Source organism: Agelaius phoeniceus, chromosome 29 (assembly GCF_051311805.1).
Source record: "Agelaius phoeniceus isolate bAgePho1 chromosome 29, bAgePho1.hap1, whole genome shotgun sequence".
NCBI lineage: Eukaryota > Metazoa > Chordata > Aves > Passeriformes > Icteridae > Agelaius > Agelaius phoeniceus.
The window spans coordinates 3,376,010-3,398,520 of NC_135293.1; the positions used below are offsets into that span (position 1 = coordinate 3,376,010).

Genomic DNA, 22,511 nt, shown 5'->3' on the forward strand with positions numbered 1-22,511 from the left:
AGAATTTTCACTGAGAGCTGGAGGTGAGGCAGATGCTCCACGGCTGCCCCTCCGCACAGGAAGCTCCCAGGACGAGCAGGACCAGGTGCCACCTGTGTAACCTCTCAGGTCACTCGTGGGCAGGCTCTCTGTGACACCCAGCTGCCTGTGATGTTTCTCCCCAGTGTGTCCCCCTGCCTGCAAGTCCCAGGGCTGCACGGCGGACGGGCAGTGCTGCCACAGCGAGTGCCTGGGCGACTGCACGGAGCCCAACGACCCCGCCAGGTGTGTGGCCTGCAGGAACTTCTACCTGGATGGGAGGTGTGTGGAGAACTGTCCCCCTGGGCACTACCGCTTCGAGGGCTGGCGCTGTGTCACCTTCAGCTTCTGCCAGGAGCTGCACAACAAGTGCAAGAACGCCCGCGAGTCCGGCTGCCATGTCATCCACAACAACGAGTGCGTGCACGAGTGCCCCTCAGGGTACATCATGAACTCCAGCAAGTGAGTACCTGGGCTGCAGGGAGAAAATTGGGGCTTGGCTGGGCTTTGCTCCTCCTTGGACGCGGGGTTTGGGTGGTGGGTCAAGAGCAGGAGGGTCGTTCTTGTGCTGAGAGTGACACGGTGTCATGGTTTGATGAGATGCGACCAGAAATAGAGCAAAGCAGGCTCCAACTTGGGAATAAAGGAAAAAATACTTTATTAACTTACAATATGTGAAAGAAACACGCAGAACTCAGAATGAAAACCTTCCAAAAACATTCTTCCTCCCCCCACCAAATCCCCAACACAGCACAGTGAGACAAAACCTTGGATTCTCAATCAATTTACCACCCCTCAGATAACGAACTCTCAGTTCATCACCACCCTTCAGATAATCAATTCTCAGTTCAGCAACCAGAGAGGAGTCCCTCTTGTACCATAGGCTTCCCCAGGAAACACAGTTGAAACTTCTTTGTTCAAGAGAACCGCGTGGTTTTTATAGAATGATGCCATAGATTCTGTTTGATTGGCTAACTAACAAAACCATCTTCTGTAAGTAGAGACTCTTAATCTCAGGGTCGTGGGTTTGAGCCACACGTTGGGTGCCAGCTGTGGGAATTTGTGTCTGGAGGGGCTGTTTGGGTCCAGTCCAGCTGGCTGGGGACCCCAGCCCACACGGTCTTACATAGATGAAAGCAAAGGACGAGAAGTGCTCTTCTCCAGGTGGGGATGAATTTACAGTGAAAGCTGAAGATGAGGCAGGATTTGCACTGGAAGGTGGAGATGAGGCAGAATTGGCACTGACAAGTGGAAATGAGGCAGATTTTGCACTGAAAGAGGGAGATGAGGCAGAATTTGCTCTGTCAAGTGGAGATGAGGCAGGGGATGAATGTCCTCTGTTTATTGACTTGAGATGGAAAAACCCACATGGGAAGCACTCATGGCTCATGGAGGGAGACTTTTATACCTGGGGAATGGGGGGTGGAGGAAGAGGACCATGGCCAATGGGATACCAGTAAGGAGGGGTGAGGGGAAGGACTGACCAGGGAAGTGACCACCAATGCTGATACTTAGAGTGGGGAAAAGGGGAAGAACATGTGGTCATAGGATACAAATCACGTGAACAGTGCAAATTACCAAACACCCAGTGCAAACAACTAAATAACTATTTAGTGCAACACAACAATCTTCCTCATACACCATCCTTGAGAAGAACAATGTAGGAAAACGCCACCTGCAGATTGTTTACACTGAACAAGTTATCACATCCTTACAATTCCCTAAAAATTCTCACAAGCCGCTGTGAGAAACACTTGCTGTTTCTCTCTGTCCCATGGCATCCACAGAGGAGTTGGAGCAATCACCTGGTCTGCTTTAATATGATTTACAAACTAATACCTTGCTAATTCAAGCCATTAAAAGCTCTCCCTGCCATGGGCTGGTAGTTTATTCTTCTCTTGCTTGCTGTCAAGTTTGGAAAAAGTGGGAAAGGGAGATGGTGAGAGCACAGGGAAGAGCATCCATAGTGTGGGAGGAGGGAGGTGGGCAGTGGAGAGGCTTTAGCAGCCCTGCTTCCCTGCCCTCAGGAGCAGCCTCAGGCCAGGGAGCCAGGCTGGAAAAGCACAGCAGGGAGAGGCTGTGGCTAATGAAGAGAGCACAGCGTCCTCGGAGCGCTCGTTCTCAGAATATCAGTCCCTCATCCCTGTAATTACTTTCATTGAGCAGGTTCAAGCTGTGCCAGACATAAATGCACAATGTAACAAACAAGTGTAGCACGAATCAAAGCAGGGAACAGCCATTCTGTCTATTCCCAGGGGGTTTTGACAAAGGAATTAAATAATTTATGGTGCTGAGCTGTTTATCACTGAAAACTTGGTTGTTTGTCCCGCATTACCATTCTAGATTGTGGTGAGTCAGATTTCCTATGAATATTGGTCACTTTGTGCATGTATTCGCTCCTGCCATAATAATTTCAGGGAATTCACTCTTAACAGGACTCTTTATTCCATTTCCTGTTTTGCTTTTCCAAAGAAGCAACAAGCAGCCCCTAAAGTAGCTGTGCTGCTTGTGCAACAGCCCCGTGGCCTCCCCTGTGCTGTTCCAGGCTGCTGCCAGTGGGACCTCACAGCTCTGCTCCCTGCTTTTCCTAGAGCATTTCTTTCTCTGAGCTAGTTGGGAACACATTCTTGTGGTGGTGTGACCAGGGCAAGCCATCAGCTCGTGCTGTTTAAGCAGTATTTCCCCAGAGCACAAAGCACATTCTTGCCTTTTTTTAAAGCAACATTGTGTGCAGTCCTCAATCAGAAGATTCCCAGATGCAGGGCCAGCTCTCCACTCATCAATTACACGTTTGGTTAATGATTTTGGGATGAATACTGGGCTGGGATTTATTATCTTGAAAGCCCTGGGATGGAGAGCACTGGGCAGCATCGTGGCCAATTTCCTCTTCACAATAATTCAGGTCACTTCATTTTGTTTTGTAGGGAGGTATTCACGTTTGAAGCGTGGAAGTGACAATTTAAGACCATTTAAATTTATCAGCAGTGATTTTCAAGGCCAGGTTGGCTGGGGCTTGGTGCAAGGTGTGGAAAGAGGTTGGAATGGGACAAGCTTTAAGATCCCTTCCAACCCAAACCGTTCCACAATTCTGCGCCCCTCTTTGGAGTTCCTAAAAAGCCAACCCCACGACAGATTGATCCCTCAGGGCGCTGCTGGGGCCATCCTGCTGACCCTGCTCCATTCCTGTGCTGTTTTGCAGCCTGCACTGCACGCCCTGTGCAGGGCCCTGCCCCAAGGTGTGTGACTTTGGCAAGGAGAAGACCATCGACTCGGTGACCTCGGCGCAGGCGTTGCGGGGCTGCACCGTGGTCAACGGCAGCCTGGTCATCAACATCCGCGGGGGAAGTAAGTGGGCACAGCTGGGCAAGCAGGGACACCCCTCAGCCTGAGAGGGACCCAGAGAAACCAGCACAAAGCAAAGGCTTGCAACTGATGGTTTTTGTTCATCGATTGCTGCCAGTTCTCCTGAATTAACGTAAAGAAATTAAATATTAATGTTTATTAATCGTTGCGTTCGCGTTCTCTGGAAAAATCCCTTTGCCCAGGATTTTTCTCCTGGGAAGCTGAGAAGCCTCAGAAAAAGGAAAACAATTCTTCTCCCATTTGCTTCTCCTGTGTTTTGCCCGTGTGGAATGTGTTTGGGGATTGTTTACCCACAGGTGGTTGTTTCATTGGTTTCTGGTGTGAGTTGTTTTTACTCTTTCCCAATCAGTGCCAAGCTGTGTCAGGACTCTGGAGAGAGTCACAAATTTTCATTATTATCTTTTTAGCATTTTAGCATAGTAACTATCATTTCTGTATTCTTCAGTATAGTATAGTACAGTATAGTATTCTTTAATATAATATAGTATCATAAAATAATAAATTAGCCTTCTGAGAACGTGGAGTCAGATTCATCATTCCTCCCTGCCATGAGGATCTCAGCAAATACAATAATTATTATTGTTAAATATTAATGTTTGGGCTTTAATTTTTTCATATTGATGTTAATTGTTTAATATTCACGTAATATGTGGGTGTTTCTGTCTATGATACCAGAAAACTCTTCCCAATGTTTTCCTCTCCATAGATAACATAGCAGCTGAGCTGGAAGCAAACCTTGGCTTGATAGAAGAAATCTCAGGTTACCTAAAAATCCGCCGCTCTTATGCCTTGGTTTCTCTTTCCTTTTTTCGGAAGCTCCATCTGATCAGAGGAGAGACACTTGAAGCTGGGTGAGTTCTCTCAAAAGATGCTTTATTTGAATGTTTTGAAGTACCAGGAGTGCCACTTCTATCGGGGTGATTTGTATTGGGAAACAATTCCCAAGTTATTTTTAAATGTTCCTCTGCCCATGGCTCGTGCCTTACCAGGGCAGACAATTTACATTCATTTTTCTTTGGTGCCTGAATTAGTGCAAAAAGAGTTTTTCATGTATCCTCTCCCAAACCATGTTTTCATTGTTCTGTTTTCAGGAATTATTCTTTTTATGCCTTGGACAACCAGAATCTTCGCCAGCTCTGGGACTGGAGCAAACACAACCTCACTATTGCACGGGGCAAACTCTTCTTCCACTACAACCCCAAGCTGTGCTTGTCAGAAATCCACAAGATGGAGGAGATCTCTGGGACTAAGGGGCGTCAGGAGAGGAATGACATAGCCCTGAAGACCAACGGGGATCAGGCCTCCTGTAAGAGCCTCAAAACAAAGCTTTGCTTCCCTTTCCTCTCCCTCTGCCCTGCTCTCCTCATGCTCCTTTTTCTCCCAGCCCAGCCCATGATGCTTTTCCTGGCTTTTTCATCCCTTTTCATCCCTTTGGTAAAGCAGCAGACGTTGCCCCTTGCCTGTGCACTCACTGTCGCTGTGCCACGAGTTAAAGTCCCCACGGGATCTCCCTCTGGCACCCTTGGTCCCACAAAACCCTGGGAGGTTTTTGGGGCTGGGAGTGTATTTATTATGTCTTTTTGAAGAGTTTAGCACAGTGTAACCTCGGCCCAGGCTGGGACTTTGTGTTACTGCTGAGTACCTGATTAATAGTCATAATCTGCTTTTCCCATGTCATGAGGCAACATGGAATAAACACAGGAGAAACAGGATTTCCACCCATCCCTGCAGCCACGTGAGGCAATTGCCATGACAACAGGCAGGGAAAAATTTCCAACAATTTTTGCAATGCCTCTCTAAGGTTTTTCACCCAACAGCTTTCTTCAGGAACAACGATCAGACAGCTCCTGTGTCAGCAAACAGCACAGGATGGGCTTTGAAGTTGTGCTGCTGAAGATGGGGTTCTGCAGACATTTATTTTGGCAGCAATACTGCAAGAAATGCAGTCCTTCTGCACCCCCAGCCCTGCTGTTTGTTCTCTTTCTGTGCCACCAACAATCCCCTTTCTCTGTTTATACCAGGGCTCTATTGTGGAAGTAATCAAGGGTAGGAAAAACCCAGCTCTGTTCTGAGCTGGTGGCATCTCTCTGCTCTGATTCATTCTCAGCCCCACAGAGATTCACCTGCACACAGGAACAGGAGCACATGCAGGTGGTCATGGGCCCCTTGGAGCTCAGGATATTCTGTGAAGGACATGGGGACAGAGGCAGTGACCCATCCCTGCAGTTGGGTTGTGATCCTGGGAGATCACAAAAAAGCTCAGCATTGACTGAACTGGGATTTCAGACCCTGGCTCACAACCTGCAGGGCAGCTTGGGCATCCTGTGGCTTCACTGTCCCTCTGCTTTTGGGGACAGCACTGCCAGAAGAGCCCAAGGTCCTTTCCCATCCAGAACATTCCAGGATTCTGTGATTTCTGATCCTGTCCTCGTTGATGCAGCTGTTTGTGAACAGACCTAAAAAGTGCAGATCTTTCAGTTGACTCAGTTTCCTGGTCTGGTTTCCCACATATCACCACAGGCAGCCAGGCCAGCACAGAGGGAGAGGGGAATGCAATGGCTGTGACCTGAAACCTGGCAGCACCAGTGAAAAACACCCACGGAGCCTCTGGGGCACCACAGCTCAGCCTGGGCAGAGGCAAGGAGCACAAGGAATCAGCTGTCTGTAAAGTTCATCTCCTCCCATGGGACACTGAAAAACTCTTCCCACATTGGGGATGAACCTGAATTTGAGTAGATCCAGCTCTGCCTGTGGCTCCTGGGCTGGTGTTTGGTGTGAAGGCAGTTGGAGGAGACAGTTGCATTTCTCTTTGCCAGCTTCACCCTCACCCTGCTGAGCTGGTGTCTGTGCCACCCCCACCTCAAACCACAGCTTGCCAGGTTGTTTGGCTTTTTGTTTGCTTTTACATTTCAAGCTCAGCTTTCACATTGGCAGCATCCTGTTTACTAAAAAAAAAAAATAGAAAGGGGAAAAAAAAAGCGCCCCTGTTTGTTCTGGATGTGGTGCCAGTGGAATAAATGTTCTTCCTCCTGTTGCAGCTACTGCAGGAATAGCAAATTCAGTCAGAGCCACTTGGGCTGGGGGCACAGAACATGTCATACCATGTCCCTTGAGCTCCATCCTCCTGCAAACACCCTCCTGTTTGCAGAGGGACCTCGCTGCTCCTGGGCAAGGCTGGAAGTTCTTCTGCTTCATTTCTGTGGCCTCTTGCCTTCTGTGCAAACCATATTGCTGGGTTCAGCTGTGCAGATCATCATCAGTTGTGAAATGTGTTGCCTTTAGATTTCTCGCTTTTTGGAATTTAGTTCAGCTCTTCTGCAGTGTCATTTTCATGAAATCATAGAAAAATTTAACCTTAGGAGGGCATTGATACCAGCCACTGATCTGAGGTAGGAATGGCTGCCAAGTAAGAGAAGGTTTTACTGGGCAGCTCTTCTCAGTGCCAACATCCTCACAGTTATCTTCAACTTCTAAGATAATCAAAACCAAAATTTAAATTACGTTTGATGCTTCGTTTTTCAGCATCAATAAAACTCTTGTCACTTCTCACTTGTTACAGGTGAAAACGAACTGCTGAAATTTTCCTCCATTAGGACCTCTCATGACAAGATCCTGCTGAAGTGGGAGCCCTACTGGCCCCCTGATTTCCGTGACCTCCTGGGGTTCATGCTGTTCTACAAGGAGGCGTAAGTGACCCCTCAGGGCACAGCTGTGGCCTTGCTGGGCTGCCACCAGCAGCAGCTGGCATTCAGAGGGGGATGTTGAACCTGCTGGATGGGCAAAGCTGTTCAGTCTCTGATTTTGTGGCTCCTGCACTAAAGTTTCCAGTGATATCCTTCTGTAAAAGTGTTCATTAAGGTCCCTGACTTGTGCACAGTCACAATTCCTCATTTAAGAGCAATCCAAACTTTAATTATTCTTGCTGTTCTAGACACGCATACTTGAACCATGGAGTTTCTCATCTCCTCACAGTTCCTCATTTAAGAGCAATCCAAACTTTAATTATTCTTGCTGTTCTAGACACACATACTCGAACCATGGAGTTTCTCATCTCCTCACAGTTCCTCATTTAAGAACAATCCCAACTTTAGTTATTCCTGCTGTTCTAGACACACATACTCAAACCATGGAGTTTCTCATCTCCCCACTATCTCTGTGGAATGCTGAGGGTTTTCTCCCCTTTGAGGTGGGAAAGATTCTTTTAGAAAAAGAGAAATATTCTTTTAGAATCAAGGTAACGAAGCTGATTTCCATCAAGCTCACAATAATCAGTCTGGATTTAGTTCTTGGGGTCATGTTGGGCACAGACCCTGCTCTGTGATGCTGTTGGAGGCCCAGATGACAAAGCTCCCAATGCCTCCATTTCAGAATAAATACAATGAGATCATTTTACTTTCTCTGAAGGGTAAAAGGTGATAACTTCCAGTGTGTCTTTAGAAATGTTTTTAGGAGCCTGATTGAGGATTCTGTTAATTGGAGCCTTCTCTTTCCTCAAGTCCCTACCAGAACGTGACGGAGTTCGATGGCCAGGACGCCTGTGGCTCCAACAGCTGGACAGTTGTGGATGTGGATCCCCCACCACGCTCCAACGAGCCCAAAGCCCAGGCCCAGCCAGGCTGGCTCCTGAGGGGCCTGAAGCCCTGGACACAGTATGCAGTGTTTGTGAAAACCCTGGTCACCTTCTCCGACGAGCGGCGCACGTACGGCGCCAAGAGCGAGATCATCTACGTGCAGACCAACGCCACGGGTCAGTGCAGCACCCTGCAGGGCTAAAACCAGGCCTAACTGAGTCTGCTTGGGGCTTAGCCAGGAAATTTCCCACTGCTCTGCTTTGGTAGGGTGGAATTATCCAAGAAACTTCCCACTGCCCTGGAGGAATTATCCAGGAAACTTCCTTCCCACTGCTGTGCTTTGGTAGGGAGGAATTATCCAGGAAACTTCCCACTGCCCTGGAGGAATTATCCAGGAAACTTCTCACTGTCCTGCTTTGGTAAGGAGGAATTGTCCAGGAAACTTCCTTCCCACTGCCCTGCTTTGGTAGGAGGGAATTATCCAGGAAACTTCCCACTGCCCTGGAGGAATTATTTAGGAAACTTACACTGCCCTGCTTTGCTAGGAGGGAATTATCCAGGAAACTTCCTTCCCACTGCCCTGCTTTGGTAGGAGGGAATTGTCCAGGAAACTTCCTTCCCACTGCCCTGGAGGAATTATCCAGGAAACTTCCTTCCCACTGCCTGCTTTGGTAGGGAGGAATTGTTCAGGAAACTTCCTTCCCACTGCCCTGGAGGAATTATCCAGGAAACTTCCCACTGCCCTGCTTTGGTAGGGAGGAATTATTTAGGAAACTTTCCACTTCCCTGGAGGAATTATCCAGAAAATTTCCCACTGCCCTGCTTTGTAGGGAGGAATTGTTCAGGAAACTTCCTTCCCACTTCCCTGGAGGAATTATCCAGAAAACTTCCCACTGCCCTGCTTTGCTAGGGAGGAATTCTTAAACCAGGGATGTGATTCCAGATGGTGCCAATGGGCACCTCTTCCATCCACTTTGTGTGACCTTGTTAAGATAAGGCTGGAGGAGACCTCCAGGATGATCCAGCCCAGGCTGGAGGAGCCTGCTGGGTGCCAGGGAATGCTTGATTGCCACAGAAATGGGGATTTGCCTGTGCTGGTGCCTGCTTTGGCAGGCTCTGAGGGCAGTGCAGTGACCTCTGTCTCTTGCCCACCCCCAGTCCCGTCGGTCCCGTTAGATCCCATCTCTGTCTCCAACTCCTCATCCCAAATCATCCTCAAGTGGAAGCCTCCCTCAGAGCCCAATGGGAACATCACACACTACCTGGTGTACTGGCAGCAGCAGGCAGAGGACAGTGAGCTCTATGAACTCGATTACTGCCTCAAAGGTGAGTGGCTGCTTCTCCCTCCAGCCCTTTCCCTCCGTCTCTCCCAGAATTGGGGTTTTCCCTTGGGGGTGCTCTGGGGGTCCCAGTCCTGCTGGATTCAGGACTGTTTTTCTGGCATCAGCTCTGTCCCTCCCTATTCTGTTACATTAGGTGCTGCTGCCAAGGTATGTGCAAAAGGTCTAAAAATGTTTTTTACAAAGTAATCACATGTTTTTTCCTTTGGGGAATCTCCCTTCTGCCCTTGCTCCTTTTAAACTGAATTATGAGTTTAATAGCAACAAGCAAAGTTAAAAATTTGGGTGCTGCTGGAGCTCAGGGTTAAGTTAATTTTTGAAGGCAGCTGGTCCCTGGTTTGGAATTCCTTGAGAACACAGAATTGCACTGCAGACTCCAAAATCTCACCTGCTGCTCTGTGTTACCTGAACTGGGATAAAGCAGCATCCAAGCTCCATTGCAAAACCAGCATTTTTGAATTAAAGGCCTGTCAGAAAAGAGGGAACTGCTCAGGCCTGGATGTGAAATATGGGATGCCCAAATGTGCCATGAATCCTGTGTACACTGGTTTGGGATCTTTTTGTAGGATCAAACATCTTCTGCCAAGACAGGCACAAGTGACACTAAAACCGTTTTGTCTCCAGGATTAAAGCTGCCCTCAAGGACTTGGTCTCCTCCTTTTGAATCTGAAGACCCCCAGAAGTATAACCAGAGTGAAGCTGAGGATGTCAGTGGGGAATGTTGCTCCTGTCCTAAAACAGACTCCCAGATCCAGAAGGAGCTGGAGGAATCTGCTTTCCGCAAGACCTTCGAGAATTATCTCCACAACGAGGTTTTTGTGCCCAGGTGAGAACATCAAACAGGGCTCAGGGGCAGGGAAAGGTAATTGAGGATTAAATAAAAATACCAGCTTGGACACAGCCACATGGCCAGGCTTCCATGAGCTTGTCTAGTCCAGCTGGATATGGGTGTTGGAATGGGGAGAGCAGAGCACCTACCATGGATCTTCCTGCAGATTGGGAATCTCCTGTTTCCATTTCCTGTCCCTGAATTCTCCTCAGCTCAAGAATAAAGTGAGAATCCTTAACAAACAGCCTGCAGCTCATCTGGCATCAGATGATGCCAAAAATAGCGATTTTCTTTTCCTGTCTTGAAATTTTGTGGTCAAGTTTTTCATTGAGTTGAAAAGAAAGGAGAAGGGCAGTTTACCAGGCCACAGCCTCGTCCTCCAGCGTGGTATTTGTGGTCTCCCTTCACTTAGTGTGGGAAATGCCTCCAATACCATGAGGAATGTGAGTGCCTGGGTGGTGAATGTCCTGTTTGCAGTGGCACACTTGGTGTCACATTAAGTGGTGTTGAATATCTTCACACTTCATCTGCAGCCTGGGGAGGAAGTGCTGGGGAGCAGGGTAGAATCTGTGGTGATTTACCCTTCTCCCTCTCATGCCTTTTGTGCTCTAAATTTATTCTCTGCTTGCTGCCCTCAGCCAACAAACCTGCATTTGCAGCTGCCTGACAAAAGCTGGGTCACTGCACTGAGCATTTTCCCTGGGGCTCCCTGCCCTGGTGCCTGCAGTCCTCACCTGGAAGCTTGAGCAGAGCCCCTCCTTTTGCTGTTGGTGCCCATCAGGATGAGCTCCAGTGTGCCACAGGATGCCAGGACATGACATATTCCAAAGCAGAGGAGAACCAAGCCACATGCAAAAGCCAGACTCCTCCTGATGCAGGCAGACAATTCTGACACTCTGATTTCTTTCTTTTTTTTTTCCCCCACCCCCAATTTTATTGTGCAGCCAGCCCAGGATACTTCTCAGGCCAGTTTTTCTGGGGTATACATTTTAGGAAGAAACCAATCACCAGGATGTGCCACCTTGTCAGCCTTCTGAGGAAGAAATCCCCACATCCCATGGCCAGCTAATCCTGCCACGTGCCCTGCTTGTCCTCCCTGGCAGGCTCCAGGCTGTCAGCACATAAATCAGAATTCTTCTTCCTGTGAATACTGTGCTATCACCTGCTCACAGAGCCTGGCAGGGAGCAGGGAGTGTGGTTTAATTTACTTCAGGTGCTTTTTTTGTGGCTCCTGAGAGTTCAGTGACCTCTCCTGAGGTGCTGTGTGGCCTCTCCTGGAGAGCAGGAGCTTGCCAGTCACGAGAGGAATGGCAGGGATGAGGCCATCAGGGAACAGGAGATGCCAGGGGAGCAGAATCACAGCAGTTTCTCCCTGATATCTTCTTGTTTTCCATGTGCCATTGCTGCCCTCCTGCCCTGCTGCCAGCGATCTGATCCCTGGGCAGGATCCAGCCTCAGTGCAGGGCTGATCTCACCCTCTGGCAATCACAGCTCCTTCCCTTGGGCACGCTGGTTACCCACTCCAGGAGCCACTGTCACACCTCCTGGGGCTCAGTTTTCTCTGGCAGTGACAAAAAGCCAAATGAGAAGTTCAGGAATGTTCCTCTGTGCAGGCAGAGCTGGCAGTGCCTCACTCCAGGTCCCCTTTGGGGCTGAACAAAGCGGCCATCTTTGTTTGTTGGGTGTTTTGTTTCTTCTTTCCTGGGTTATTTGCTCTCATTTTGGAGGAGCTGTGCACAGGTTGGAGCTCAGGGCTGGGTGTGTGGAGTCTCCATCCCTGGAGGTCCAGCATGGTCCTGAGCCACCTGCTGCAGCTGCTTTGGGCCAGGAGCTGGGGTCAGACAATCCCCAGAGGTGCCTCCAGCCTCAGCCCTCCATGATTCTGTGGAAAGCAGGGAGAGACTCAGAAAAAGTCCTGAGGGGCACAGAGGAGCTCAGTGGCTGCTGTTCAGGGTGTCATTCCAGGTGTTCCCTCCATTCCTTCACCACTGCAGCAGGAGCAGCCCCAGTTCTTTGTCTCTGTCCTCCACACATTTGTGCCATTCCCAATATTCTTGGGGAGCAAGATCTGAGGGATGACTCACTTTAAAAGTTGTTTCCCCTGTATTTCCCAATTCAGTTAATTGTACAGAGAAATCTAAAATGCTTTGGCCAGGCCAGCTGACCTGGGGTAGTTTCAGGGCTGTGGAAAAGCTTGGCTTAAGGTACCAGAGGCATTTTTGGAATCCCCCAGCACAGGCCATGCTGTGTGTGCTGAGGTGTCACCACCAGCCCCCTCACACCCCCTGGTCACCTGTGAGGACAGGAGGGACCTGGACCTGAGGGTTTCACAGGGGCTCCCTGGAGCTGCTGAGATGGCCTCAATGCAAATTACACTGGAACAACTCTGAGAAAAATCAGATGTTTGAAAACACAGAGAATTTGGCAAGAAAATTGCTGCAAATCCAGGATAATAAATATGGGAAGATTGGGGATTTACAGCTTCAAAAGCTTTTCTTAACTTACTGTGACTTGAGAAGGAAGGAATTCTTGCATTTTACTCTTGTGTTGCATCAGTGGTCAAATTACTGTTTTACTTGTGAAAAACAAAATTCCCTTGAACACGAGGATCAGCTGAATTCACACTGGATAAACAGAGGGTGTAGCTTTGCTTTTATGCAAACCAGGTCCTGTTTGACCATAAGGAATCCTTCCCAAGGAGGGAGGTGGCATGACCCAGAGCTGGGTCCCTGAACTCTGCCCCATCCTGAGGGGGCACTGCTCACAGCACCACACAGGCTGAGGGAGCAGCAGCTCCAAAAGGAGTTAATTAGTAATTAAGAAAGAGAAAACTTAAAACTGGAATGTGTTTGCTGAACCTGCCTGTAGGATTGATGGGGGTAGCACAGTCAGGACAGATGGAGATGAGAGATCTCTGCAGCCAGGTCGTGGAACTTGGGGTTTATTGCAAAGGGCCTGGGTGCAGGGCCCTGCTGGGAGCTGCCAGGCACAGCTCAGAGCAGGCCCCAAAGAGGGAGAGAGAGATAAAGAGAGTGGTAAAGAGAGAATGAGAGAGTAAAAGAGAGGATCAGAGGGTGAGGTTCCTGTTACAATACAATAAATCTTCTTCTGGTCTTGGAATTTGAGGTTTATTGCAAAGGGCCTGGGTGCAGGGCCCTGCTGGAGCTGCCAGGCACAGCTGGAGCAGGCCTGAGAGAAGAGAGGGGCAGAGAGGATGAGAGGGTGAGAGAGTAAGGGAGTAAAAAAGGTAAGAGAGTAAAAGGCAAGAGAGCAAAGTTCCCATTACAATACAATAAATCTTCTTCTGTGTTGAATATTCTGATTCTCACTAACCAATCTAGTACAAGATACAAATCCTATAGCATTTCCATACAGCCTATAGGAATCACTACATTACCATACTGTGTTACATTTTAAACCCTAAAAACTCCTCTTTGGGCCCCTTCTGCCAGGCTGGCAGGGTCTGCTCTGACCCTTGGAGCTGCCTGCAGGCAGAGGGTGTTGTTCCATCAAAAGGGGATCACCTTCAGCCGGCCATGCCATTGTTTTCCAGTTGTTCAGTAACTGAGGGATCTCAAAGCTTGCTTTTATTTCAATCTCACTTATAGTTTCTATATTCTCAAAATCTTTTGCCAGACAATCATATTTATAAGGCTTTCCCCTTTCATCTTCCCCAACACCTGCCATCTTATTTATCATCAGGTGGATGAATATTGTGTCCTGGCTGGGAGGGCAGGCAGGCCCTGGCACAGGGTGCCCAGAGCAGCTGGGGCTGCCCCTGGATCCCTGGCAGTGCCCAAGGACAGGCCTTGGAGCAGCCTGGGACAGTGGGAGGTGTCCCTGCCATGGCAGGGGTGGCACTGGATGGGCTTTGAGGTCCCTTCCAACCCAAACCATGCTGAGATAATGACAACTCTGTGAATATTTGTGTTGTGTGCAGTGTTTAGGTTGAGGACATCTCAAACTCTGCTTTTGGCTGGTGCCTTTTGCTGCAGGAGGAGAAACAGCTCCAGGGAAGGTGGGGGAGACCTGTGAGAGCAGATCCCTGTTGGGACTGGGGCTGGCCATGGCCTGGTAGTCAGAGGTGGCAGTGGAAAGTTCAGTTCAGCAGCAAAGATTTGCTTCAACAGCTTGTTACATTTTTAGAGCCTGGAGATGCCTCAAGTGTGGGTTCAGATCAGGTCACTCTTTGTACCCTTTAATAGCTGCACACACATGCACACACACACAAAAATATCATCACCCCCTTAAAATACATGGTCTGGATTTCAACTGGCATTAATTCCTTTTGTGTAACTGAATACAGTTACTGATTCACCACCTTGGTTAGTTCCTGACCTGGAATTCCCCGTGGCAAATATGTGGCAGCACATAAGAGTGTTAGATTGAGCACTTTTGGTTTGGTACTGATCCCTTCTTTTTATATTTTCTTTTCCTTGCCAAGAAAATGAAATTTTTGAATGTTTCTTAATTCTGTTGAATTTATTCTGTTTATTTGCTGACAAAACCTGATATTAAAACTGACTGGTGGCACTCAGTGCAGACAGGGAAGGTGACATGGTCACACTGCAGGTGCTGGTTTTACAAGTGAAAAAAATCACATTTTCAGATGGAAATGCAATAACCTGAGGAGCAACATTTGGTTAACAAAACCACACAGTGAATATATAATCAGAATCATGAGTTCTAAATGCATGCCTTGAAAAGGACTTAATAGATTTGATCTCTTGGGAAGAGGTTAAAATGCTTTGTGTATCCATCGAGGTTCAGCCTTGGGGGTGAGAGTGGCAAATGTATTCCAGAGAGCTGGGAGAGTGGCCTTTTGCTTTAAAAATGGTGACACCTGGGACATGTGGCATATCTGAGGTCACTGTGGTGTGACCTGGTGTGCTCAGGCTGCAGCTCCAAAGCATTGCAACCCTGCCCCAGGCATCTGTGAGGCAACCTGGTAAAGTTAGACTCAGCTGAGAGACCCAGGGGAACTTGAATTCTCAAGCAAACACTTGAAGCTTGGGTTGGTTTATTTTTATTTTATCTCCCTGTGTGCAGTTGTGCAGATACAGAATTTTGTAAAGATGCGTGTCTTGGTTAAAAAAAAAAAAAAATCCTGAATTTCTTTGTTGCTTTGCAAATATCAGGACATCTCAAACTCTGCTTTCTGGCTGGTGCCTTTTGCTGTAAGAGGAGAATTGCACCAGGGAAGGCAGAGGGAAGCAGGGAAGGTGGCAGAGACCCGTGAGAGCAAATCCCTGTTGGGGCTGATCATGGCCTGGTAATCAGAGGTGGCAGTGGAAAGTTCAGTTCAGCAGCAAAGATCTGAGTTTGGAGTTTTCAGTGGCACTCAGAGTTGGAGTTTTCAGTGTCACTCAAAGTTGGAGTTTTCAGTGGCACTCAGCTCTGCCATCTGGACCCTTCCTGTCCAGCTGCATGTGTTGGCACTGGCTGTGGCACTGACCTGGTGACCGTGTTGCCCAACAGGCCATCGAGAAAACGAAGGGACCTGGGCTCTGTGGCAAACTCCACCGTGGTGTTCCCCACCATCCCATCCTCCCCCAACAACTCAGCAGCAGCTGAGGGTGCAGAGGAGCAGAAACCTTTTGAGAAGGTGCTGTCCAAGGAGTCGCTGGTGATCTCGGGGCTGCGCCACTTCACCGGGTACCGCATCGAGCTGCACGCCTGCAACCACGACGCCCAGGAGTCCCGCTGCAGCGTGGCAGCCTATGTCAGTGCCAGGACCATGCCAGAAGGTGATTCTGCCCCTCAGCCCTGCTGTGCCTTGGTGGTTCCTCCCAAAATGCTGCTTTTCCCACGGGAGGCAGCTGCAATGTGGAAGAGAGGGGCTGTCCGTATGTCCCGGTGGGAAAGGAGGATGGGTGAGGTGTGAATTTTGCCCAAAAACATGAAACTAAACCTGATCTTGAACTTGGTTCTAGCTAAAGCTGATGACATTGTTGGCCCAGTGTCCCATGAGCTGGTGGAGAAGAACACAGTGCATCTGAAGTGGCAGGAGCCAAAGGAGCCCAACGGCCTCATTGTGCTCTACGAGGTGAACTACGGGCGCCTTGGGGACACCGAGGTGAGAGCTTCTGTCACAGCACCTTTGGTGGGAGCTTCTGTCCCAGCACCTTTGGTGGGAGGTTCTGCTATCACAGCACCTTTGGTGGGAGGTTCTGCTGTCCCAGCACCTTTGGTGGGAGGTTCTGGTGTCCCAGCACCTTTGGTGGGAGGTTCTGCTGTCCCAGCACCTTTGGTGGGAGCTTCTGTCCCAGCACCTTTGGTGGGAGGTTCTGTCCCAGCACCTTTGGTGGGAGGTTCTGTCCCAGCACCTTTGGTGGGAGGTTCTGCTGTCCCAGCACCTTTGGTGGGAGGTTCTGGTGTCACAGCACCTTTGGAGAAGTGGCTGCCCCTGGGAGCTCTTTAGGACCTGACAGTCCTTGTGCTTGCAGTGCCCTGACTAGTTGGGTTTCCTGGTGCACAACTAAAGGAATTCAAAACTTCACTGGTGAATTTGTCTCCTCTGGAAGCTTGGGATGGCATCAGTGTCAGTCCCAAGGGACAGAGCTGGTGTCAGTCCCAGGGGGACAGGGCTGCTGTCAGTGCAGTGGGGACAGGGCTGGTGTCAGTGCCACAGGGACAGTGGCACTCCCCAGTGCAGGCCCAGAACCAGAGCAGCACATGGCACTTGCTCTCTGTAACCTGACCTACTGCCCTGCAAAGCACAAATCCAGCACAAACCACTAACCTGGAGCAGACTGACAGCCCTTGGGTGTGTGCTTGCCAGCTGGGAGGTGCTGCAGGAGCCCCAGGGAGTTCTCAGGGAGCCGCAGGAGCCTTGAGGAACTTACAGGGAGCTCTGGGTGCTGCAGGAATCCTGAGGAGCTGTCAGAGAGACATGGATCTTACAGGAGCCCCCAGGAAACTCTCAGGAAGCCCTGGGTGCTGCAGGAGTCCTGGGGAGCTTTCAGGGAGCCCGGGGTGCTGCAGGAACCTCCAGGAAACTCTAAGAGAGCCCCAGGAAACTCTCAGGGAGCCCTGGGTGCTGCAGGAGCCCCCAGGAGCTTTCAGGGAGCCCAGGGTGCTGCAGGAAACTCTCAGGGAGCCCCGGGAGCTGTCTGGGAGCCCTGGGTGCTGCAGGAGCCCCCAGGAGCTGTCAGGGAGCCCCGGGTGCTGCAGGAGCCCCCAGGAAACTCTCAGGAAGCCCTGGGTGCTGCAGGAACCTCCAGGAAACTCTCAGGGAGCCCCAGGAAACTGTCAGGGAGCTCTGGGTGCTGCAGTAGCCCCCAGGAGCTGTCAGGGAGCCCCGGGAGCTGTCAGGGAGCTCTGGGTGCTGCAGGAACCTCCAGGAAACTCTCAGGGAGCCCCAGGAAACTCTCAGGGAGCCCCAGGAGCTGTCAGGGAGCCCCAGGTGCTGCAGGAACCTCCAGGAAACTCTCAGGGAGCCTCGGGAGCTGTCAGGGAGCCCCCAGGAGCTGTCAGGGAGCCCCGGGTGCTGTCAGGGAGCCCCGGGTGCTGTCAGGGAGCCCCGGGTGCTGCAGGAGCCCCCAGGAGCTGTCAGGGAGCTCTGGGTGCTGCAGGAACCTCCAGGAAACTCTCAGGGAGCCCCAGGAAACTCTCAGGGAGCCCCAGGAGCTGTCAGGGAGCCCCGGGAGCTGCAGGATGAGCCTGGCACAGCCCTGTCCCCACAGGAGGCCCATTTCTGCGTGTCCCGCAAGCACTTTGCCAGCGAGGGCGGCTGCAGGCTGCGGGGGCTGCAGCCTGGCAACTACAGCGTGAGGATCAGAGCCACCTCCCTGGCGGGGAACGGCTCCTGGACAGAGCCCACCTACTTCTACGTGGCTGATTACTGTGAGTTCATTTCATTTTGGACTTTCAATCCCCGACAGAAACTCGGGTTATTTCTGGAGGATGGGGTGTAGCAAGCAGGGAGTCACTAAATGTTTACCAAATACATCTGTTGTCAAGAACCTGAAATCACTTGGAAACACATGGCTTTTGTTTATTAGTCCTCATTCTGACCAGCCTCACATTTTGATGTGAAATTGCTTCTAGTTTTGTATTGGTTCCAATTTATTGAAGGGGGCGATTTTATTGAGGAAAAAATTTGTGTTTTGGACTTGTATAATATCTCCAACTCTCTCTTTCTCTCTTAGTGAATGCTCAGCCAAATATTGCTGTTATCATTGTTCCTATTATTTTTGCCATAATAATTGCTGGAATTATTGGAGCTGCTTACGTGCTTGTGAAAAAGAGGTGAGTGCAGTCTCCTCTTGTTTTCACCAGAAACACCAAAATTTACATCCAAAAGTTTTGCTGCTTTGTTGGGAGTCAGTTTTTGTTTAGTTTTCTAATTTCCATAGTGATTGCGGCATTAATATAAGTGCAGGAAATAGTTTGTGCCATATGGGGACAGTTTATTTGCTGCATGCTTTGGGGATTGACCAAACTGCCCCCACCTCAGAGGCTGCAGAGTGCTGAGGGTTTTGTGTCTCTTCCAGACAAACCGAAGGACCAACGGGACCCCTGTATGCATCCTCCAACCCTGAGTACATCAGTGCCAGTGATGGTGAGAGCAACCAGGGCTTCTTTCTTGTGTAATCTTGCAGTCAGTGCAGCAGGATGGGCTGGGGGTTGTTTTTGTGGGGTTTTCTGGTCCTTTTGTAGAATTCACCCCCCCTCAATCTGGCAGCACCACCCAAAGCTGCTGCGGGAGTGTCTTTCAGAAGATGCTCTGTCACTGACATATTTTATGAAAAATCCTTTTGCAAAAATCTTTTCTCCTGAGAAGCTGAGAAGCCTCAGAAACAAAATGTAATCAATAATTATCTGCTGCTGTAGAATGCAACAAATGCATCTTTAATTAATCCATGATAACCAATGACAGCCACATGTGTCGAAGCTGTGAGCAGTCACAAAATTCCCTTCCCTTCCCTTCCCTTCCCTTCCCTTCCCTTCCCTTCCCTTCCCTTCCCTTCCCTTCCCTTCCCTTCCCTTCCCTTCCCTTCCCTTCCCTTCCCTTCCCTTCCCTTCCCTTCCCTTCCCTTCCCTTCCCTTCCCTTCCCTTCCCTTCCCTTCCCTTCCCTTCCCTTCCCTTCCCTTCCCTTCCCTTCCCTTCCCTTCCCTTCCCTTCTTTCTTCTATTCTTTTAGTATAGCTCTAATATATCATTTTCTTTAATATAATATATATCATAAAATAATAAATCAGCCTTCTAAAACATAAAGTCAAAAATCTGATCTCGTCCTGAGCTCCCTGCAAACAGCACCACAATGCTCAGCTCAGAATGTTCCCCTGTGCCCCACAGTTTATGTCCCTGACGAGTGGGAGGTGCCTCGGGACAAGATCACGCTGCTGAGGGAGCTGGGCCAGGGCTCCTTTGGGATGGTGTACGAGGGCATTGCCAAGGACATCGTCAAGGGAGAGCCCGAGACGCGCGTGGCCGTGAAGACGGTGAACGAGTCGGCCAGCCTGCGCGAGCGCATCGAGTTCCTCAACGAGGCCTCTGTGATGAAAGGCTTCAGCTGCCATCATGTGGTAAGTGCTGGCTGCCTCAGCACGCAGCTCTGCAGTGCCTTCAGGGCCCAACCATCAGCTGGCCAAGGCAGCTGATCCATCAGAGCTGGGGTCTCTCCCTGCTGGATTCCCCATTCTGCCCAAGTAGTTTTGCTGCTGCTCTTTTTAAACCTCTCAGCCTGACAGGGCCTTGTGGGGCTGTTCTCAGCTCTGTTTGGACACAGCCTCAAGGGAATTTCTCACTCCTTTTCCAGGTTCGCCTCCTCGGAGTGGTCTCCAAGGGACAGCCTACTCTGGTGGTCATGGAGCTGATGGCACATGGGGATCTCAAAAGTTACCTGCGCTCTTTGAGGCCTGAAGCTGAGGTAAAGAAAGGAGAGAGGGAGTCTGTTGTGGAACAGTGACTTGATCTGTCTTGTGGACTTAGTTGTTAATTGCAGCCCCGAGATATGTGAATGACTCAGAGCTCTTCAGTTTTTGGTCTTGAAGTTGTTTATTAATTCTTATCTATAAAATTTTGTTTCTGCCCAGCCAAGGTCTGCTCAGCAGGGCAGCCACAGGCACTCTGACCGCCCCCGAGGCTCAGGGGTTGTCTTTTTCTACTACAAACTACGTATAAGATATTTACAATTACTTCCCAATACCTATCACCTATGTTAGACAGTGCACTTCTATTCTAAACCAATCCCAAAGTGCAAGCATCACAGCAGAAGATGGAGGTAGATAAGAAGAAGGACTGGACACACCCAAGTTCCTCCATCTTGTCCCCAAAACCTCCATTCCAAAAATCCTAAAATCTACCTTTTCACCCTGTGAATATTTTATTATTACATTGTTTAAACTTCTGTGACTTTCAGGTCCTCACACAAAGCTGGTAACTTGCTCCAGGGGTCACAATCAAATCCCCAGGTGCTCTGGGCTGTGCCAGGGTCTCTAAGCCCCCTGGTAGGGTCCCTGGCAACTCTGGACACCCAGAGGGATGCACTGAGCTCTGACAGATTTGGAGTTTTATACTTTTTTATCTAATGACTTTAAGCTGAAAAGGGGTAGATTTGATGTGATTTTGGGAAGACATTCTTGGCTGTGAGGGCAGGCAGGGCCTGGCACAGGTTGCGCAGAGAAGCTGGAAGTGTCCAAGGCCAGGCTGGAAGGGTGGAGCAAGGCTCCCTGCTCATGGCAGGGAACTGGGTGATGTTTAAGGTCACACCTAACCCAAACCTTTCTGTGACTGTGATTTTTCCTGGCAGAATAACCCCGGGCGGCCGCCCCCAACGCTGAGGGAGATGATCCAGATGGCCGCGGAGATCGCCGACGGCATGGCCTACCTGAACGCCAAGAAGTTCGTGCACAGGGACCTGGCAGCTCGCAACTGCATGGTGGCAGAGGACTTCACTGTGAAAATCGGGGGTAGGTGCTGCTGGTCCCTCCCAACCCAGGCCATTCTGTGATCAGGAGATGGTTCTGTGCATTGTGTTTGATGTAAAAGCAAGTTGGTAAAACCAACGAGTGAAACACGGGTGATTCTCACTGTCTGCCTTTGGGAAATTGCTGCACTTCCCTCTGTTTCTTCTCTGTGACAGAATTGTGTGGACTGCAATAAGAACAACATCTCCTGTAGAGTCAGAGCAGCTTTTCTCACCTTCTCTATTCTCCCCTTCTCTATTCCCTGTACTTTTAGGACATCTGTCCTAAAAGTTCGATACCTTTCCAGCTTAAACTACCTAGGTTTGTCTCACTGCTCTTTGCTTCCATGAGATTAAGACAAAGAAGGAGTTGGGTACAACAAACCCAGTGCTGATAATCCTGTCATTGGGTCAGGTGGCTTTTAAAAGTAATTTAACCCAGTTTTTAACCAAAACTCTTTTAGTAATAAGTAAATACAACATTTAAAAATAACCTGGAACCCCACAGTAGGAGATGATTCCGAATCCTGGGAGAATTAAGATACAGACTTCTGGATGGCTGAATAATCAGAAAAGGTGCTGGTATAGAACAGGGTGTCCTCCCCCTGCAGGGTCAGAGAATGTGGTGTTAAGGTTACGGTGATTTTATGTGGTGATTTTTTTTATGTGGTGATTTTTCAGAGCTCTCTGGAGTTAAAGCCAGGGCAGTGGGATTTCAGACAAAGGGAGCTCTGTTTTACTTACAGAGGATGAATAAAATAATGTTTAGAATAGAAGCTGTCACCAAAAAATTTAACTCTGGAGTCTCTGTTGTGACTCCGTAGAAAAACAATGCAGGAAAAGGGAAATGTTTTGACCATTAATCACGAGGTGACAGATGACTGCAGGCTGGGCTTTGGCTGTGGGGGGAAGGCAACATCCATCTGGAGATGTTGCACAGGAAAAGCAGGATGGAGGGAGAGGCTTTTAACACATCCCAATTGCTTCCCTCAGACTTTGGGATGACCAGGGACATCTACGAGACGGATTATTACCGCAAGGGGGGCAAGGGGCTGCTGCCCGTGCGCTGGATGGCCCCGGAGTCGCTGAAGGATGGGGTGTTCACCACCTACTCCGACGTGTGGTAAGCTGTCCTCTGCAATCCCAGATGCTCAATTCCAGCTCAGGAGCTCCTTGTTTTAGCCCACATAGTTTAAAGTGACTTGCTCAGAGCACAGACAAAACAAAGCTGTTGTTTTGAAACACTTCCATGAAAATATAGCCGTGTTCTTTAGAAGTTCATTTTCCAAAATAAGTCCAGGATGTTTTGTTCTCACCAGGAGCTTTCTCTCTCCCTTAGGTCATTTGGTGTTGTCCTTTGGGAAATAAGCAGCTTGGCAGAGCAGCCATACCAGGGGCTCTCCAATGAGCAGGTGCTGAAGTTTGTCATGGATGGAGGATACCTGGATCAGCCAGACAACTGCCCAGAGAGGCTGTAA

At 49.5% G+C, this 22,511-nt stretch overlaps 1 protein-coding gene across 1 annotated transcript in view; it reads left to right on the plus strand.

The window, feature by feature from the left end:
- The window catches only part of INSR (insulin receptor), a 63,161-nt gene that overhangs the window by 32,990 nt on the left and 7,660 nt on the right, over nucleotides 1–22,511 (plus strand). The window contains exons 3-20 of the mRNA XM_054650094.2: nucleotides 165–480; nucleotides 3,218–3,363; nucleotides 4,088–4,232; nucleotides 4,473–4,687; nucleotides 6,941–7,067; nucleotides 7,878–8,128; nucleotides 9,111–9,278; nucleotides 9,917–10,118; nucleotides 15,600–15,868; nucleotides 16,055–16,197; nucleotides 17,807–17,966; nucleotides 18,272–18,371; nucleotides 18,617–18,684; nucleotides 19,422–19,651; nucleotides 19,885–19,995; nucleotides 20,878–21,037; nucleotides 22,027–22,156; nucleotides 22,373–22,507. Of these exons, the coding sequence (XP_054506069.1) occupies nucleotides 165–480; nucleotides 3,218–3,363; nucleotides 4,088–4,232; nucleotides 4,473–4,687; nucleotides 6,941–7,067; nucleotides 7,878–8,128; nucleotides 9,111–9,278; nucleotides 9,917–10,118; nucleotides 15,600–15,868; nucleotides 16,055–16,197; nucleotides 17,807–17,966; nucleotides 18,272–18,371; nucleotides 18,617–18,684; nucleotides 19,422–19,651; nucleotides 19,885–19,995; nucleotides 20,878–21,037; nucleotides 22,027–22,156; nucleotides 22,373–22,507 (3,076 nt within the window). The remainder of the gene's footprint in view (nucleotides 1–164; nucleotides 481–3,217; nucleotides 3,364–4,087; nucleotides 4,233–4,472; nucleotides 4,688–6,940; nucleotides 7,068–7,877; nucleotides 8,129–9,110; nucleotides 9,279–9,916; nucleotides 10,119–15,599; nucleotides 15,869–16,054; nucleotides 16,198–17,806; nucleotides 17,967–18,271; nucleotides 18,372–18,616; nucleotides 18,685–19,421; nucleotides 19,652–19,884; nucleotides 19,996–20,877; nucleotides 21,038–22,026; nucleotides 22,157–22,372; nucleotides 22,508–22,511) is intronic.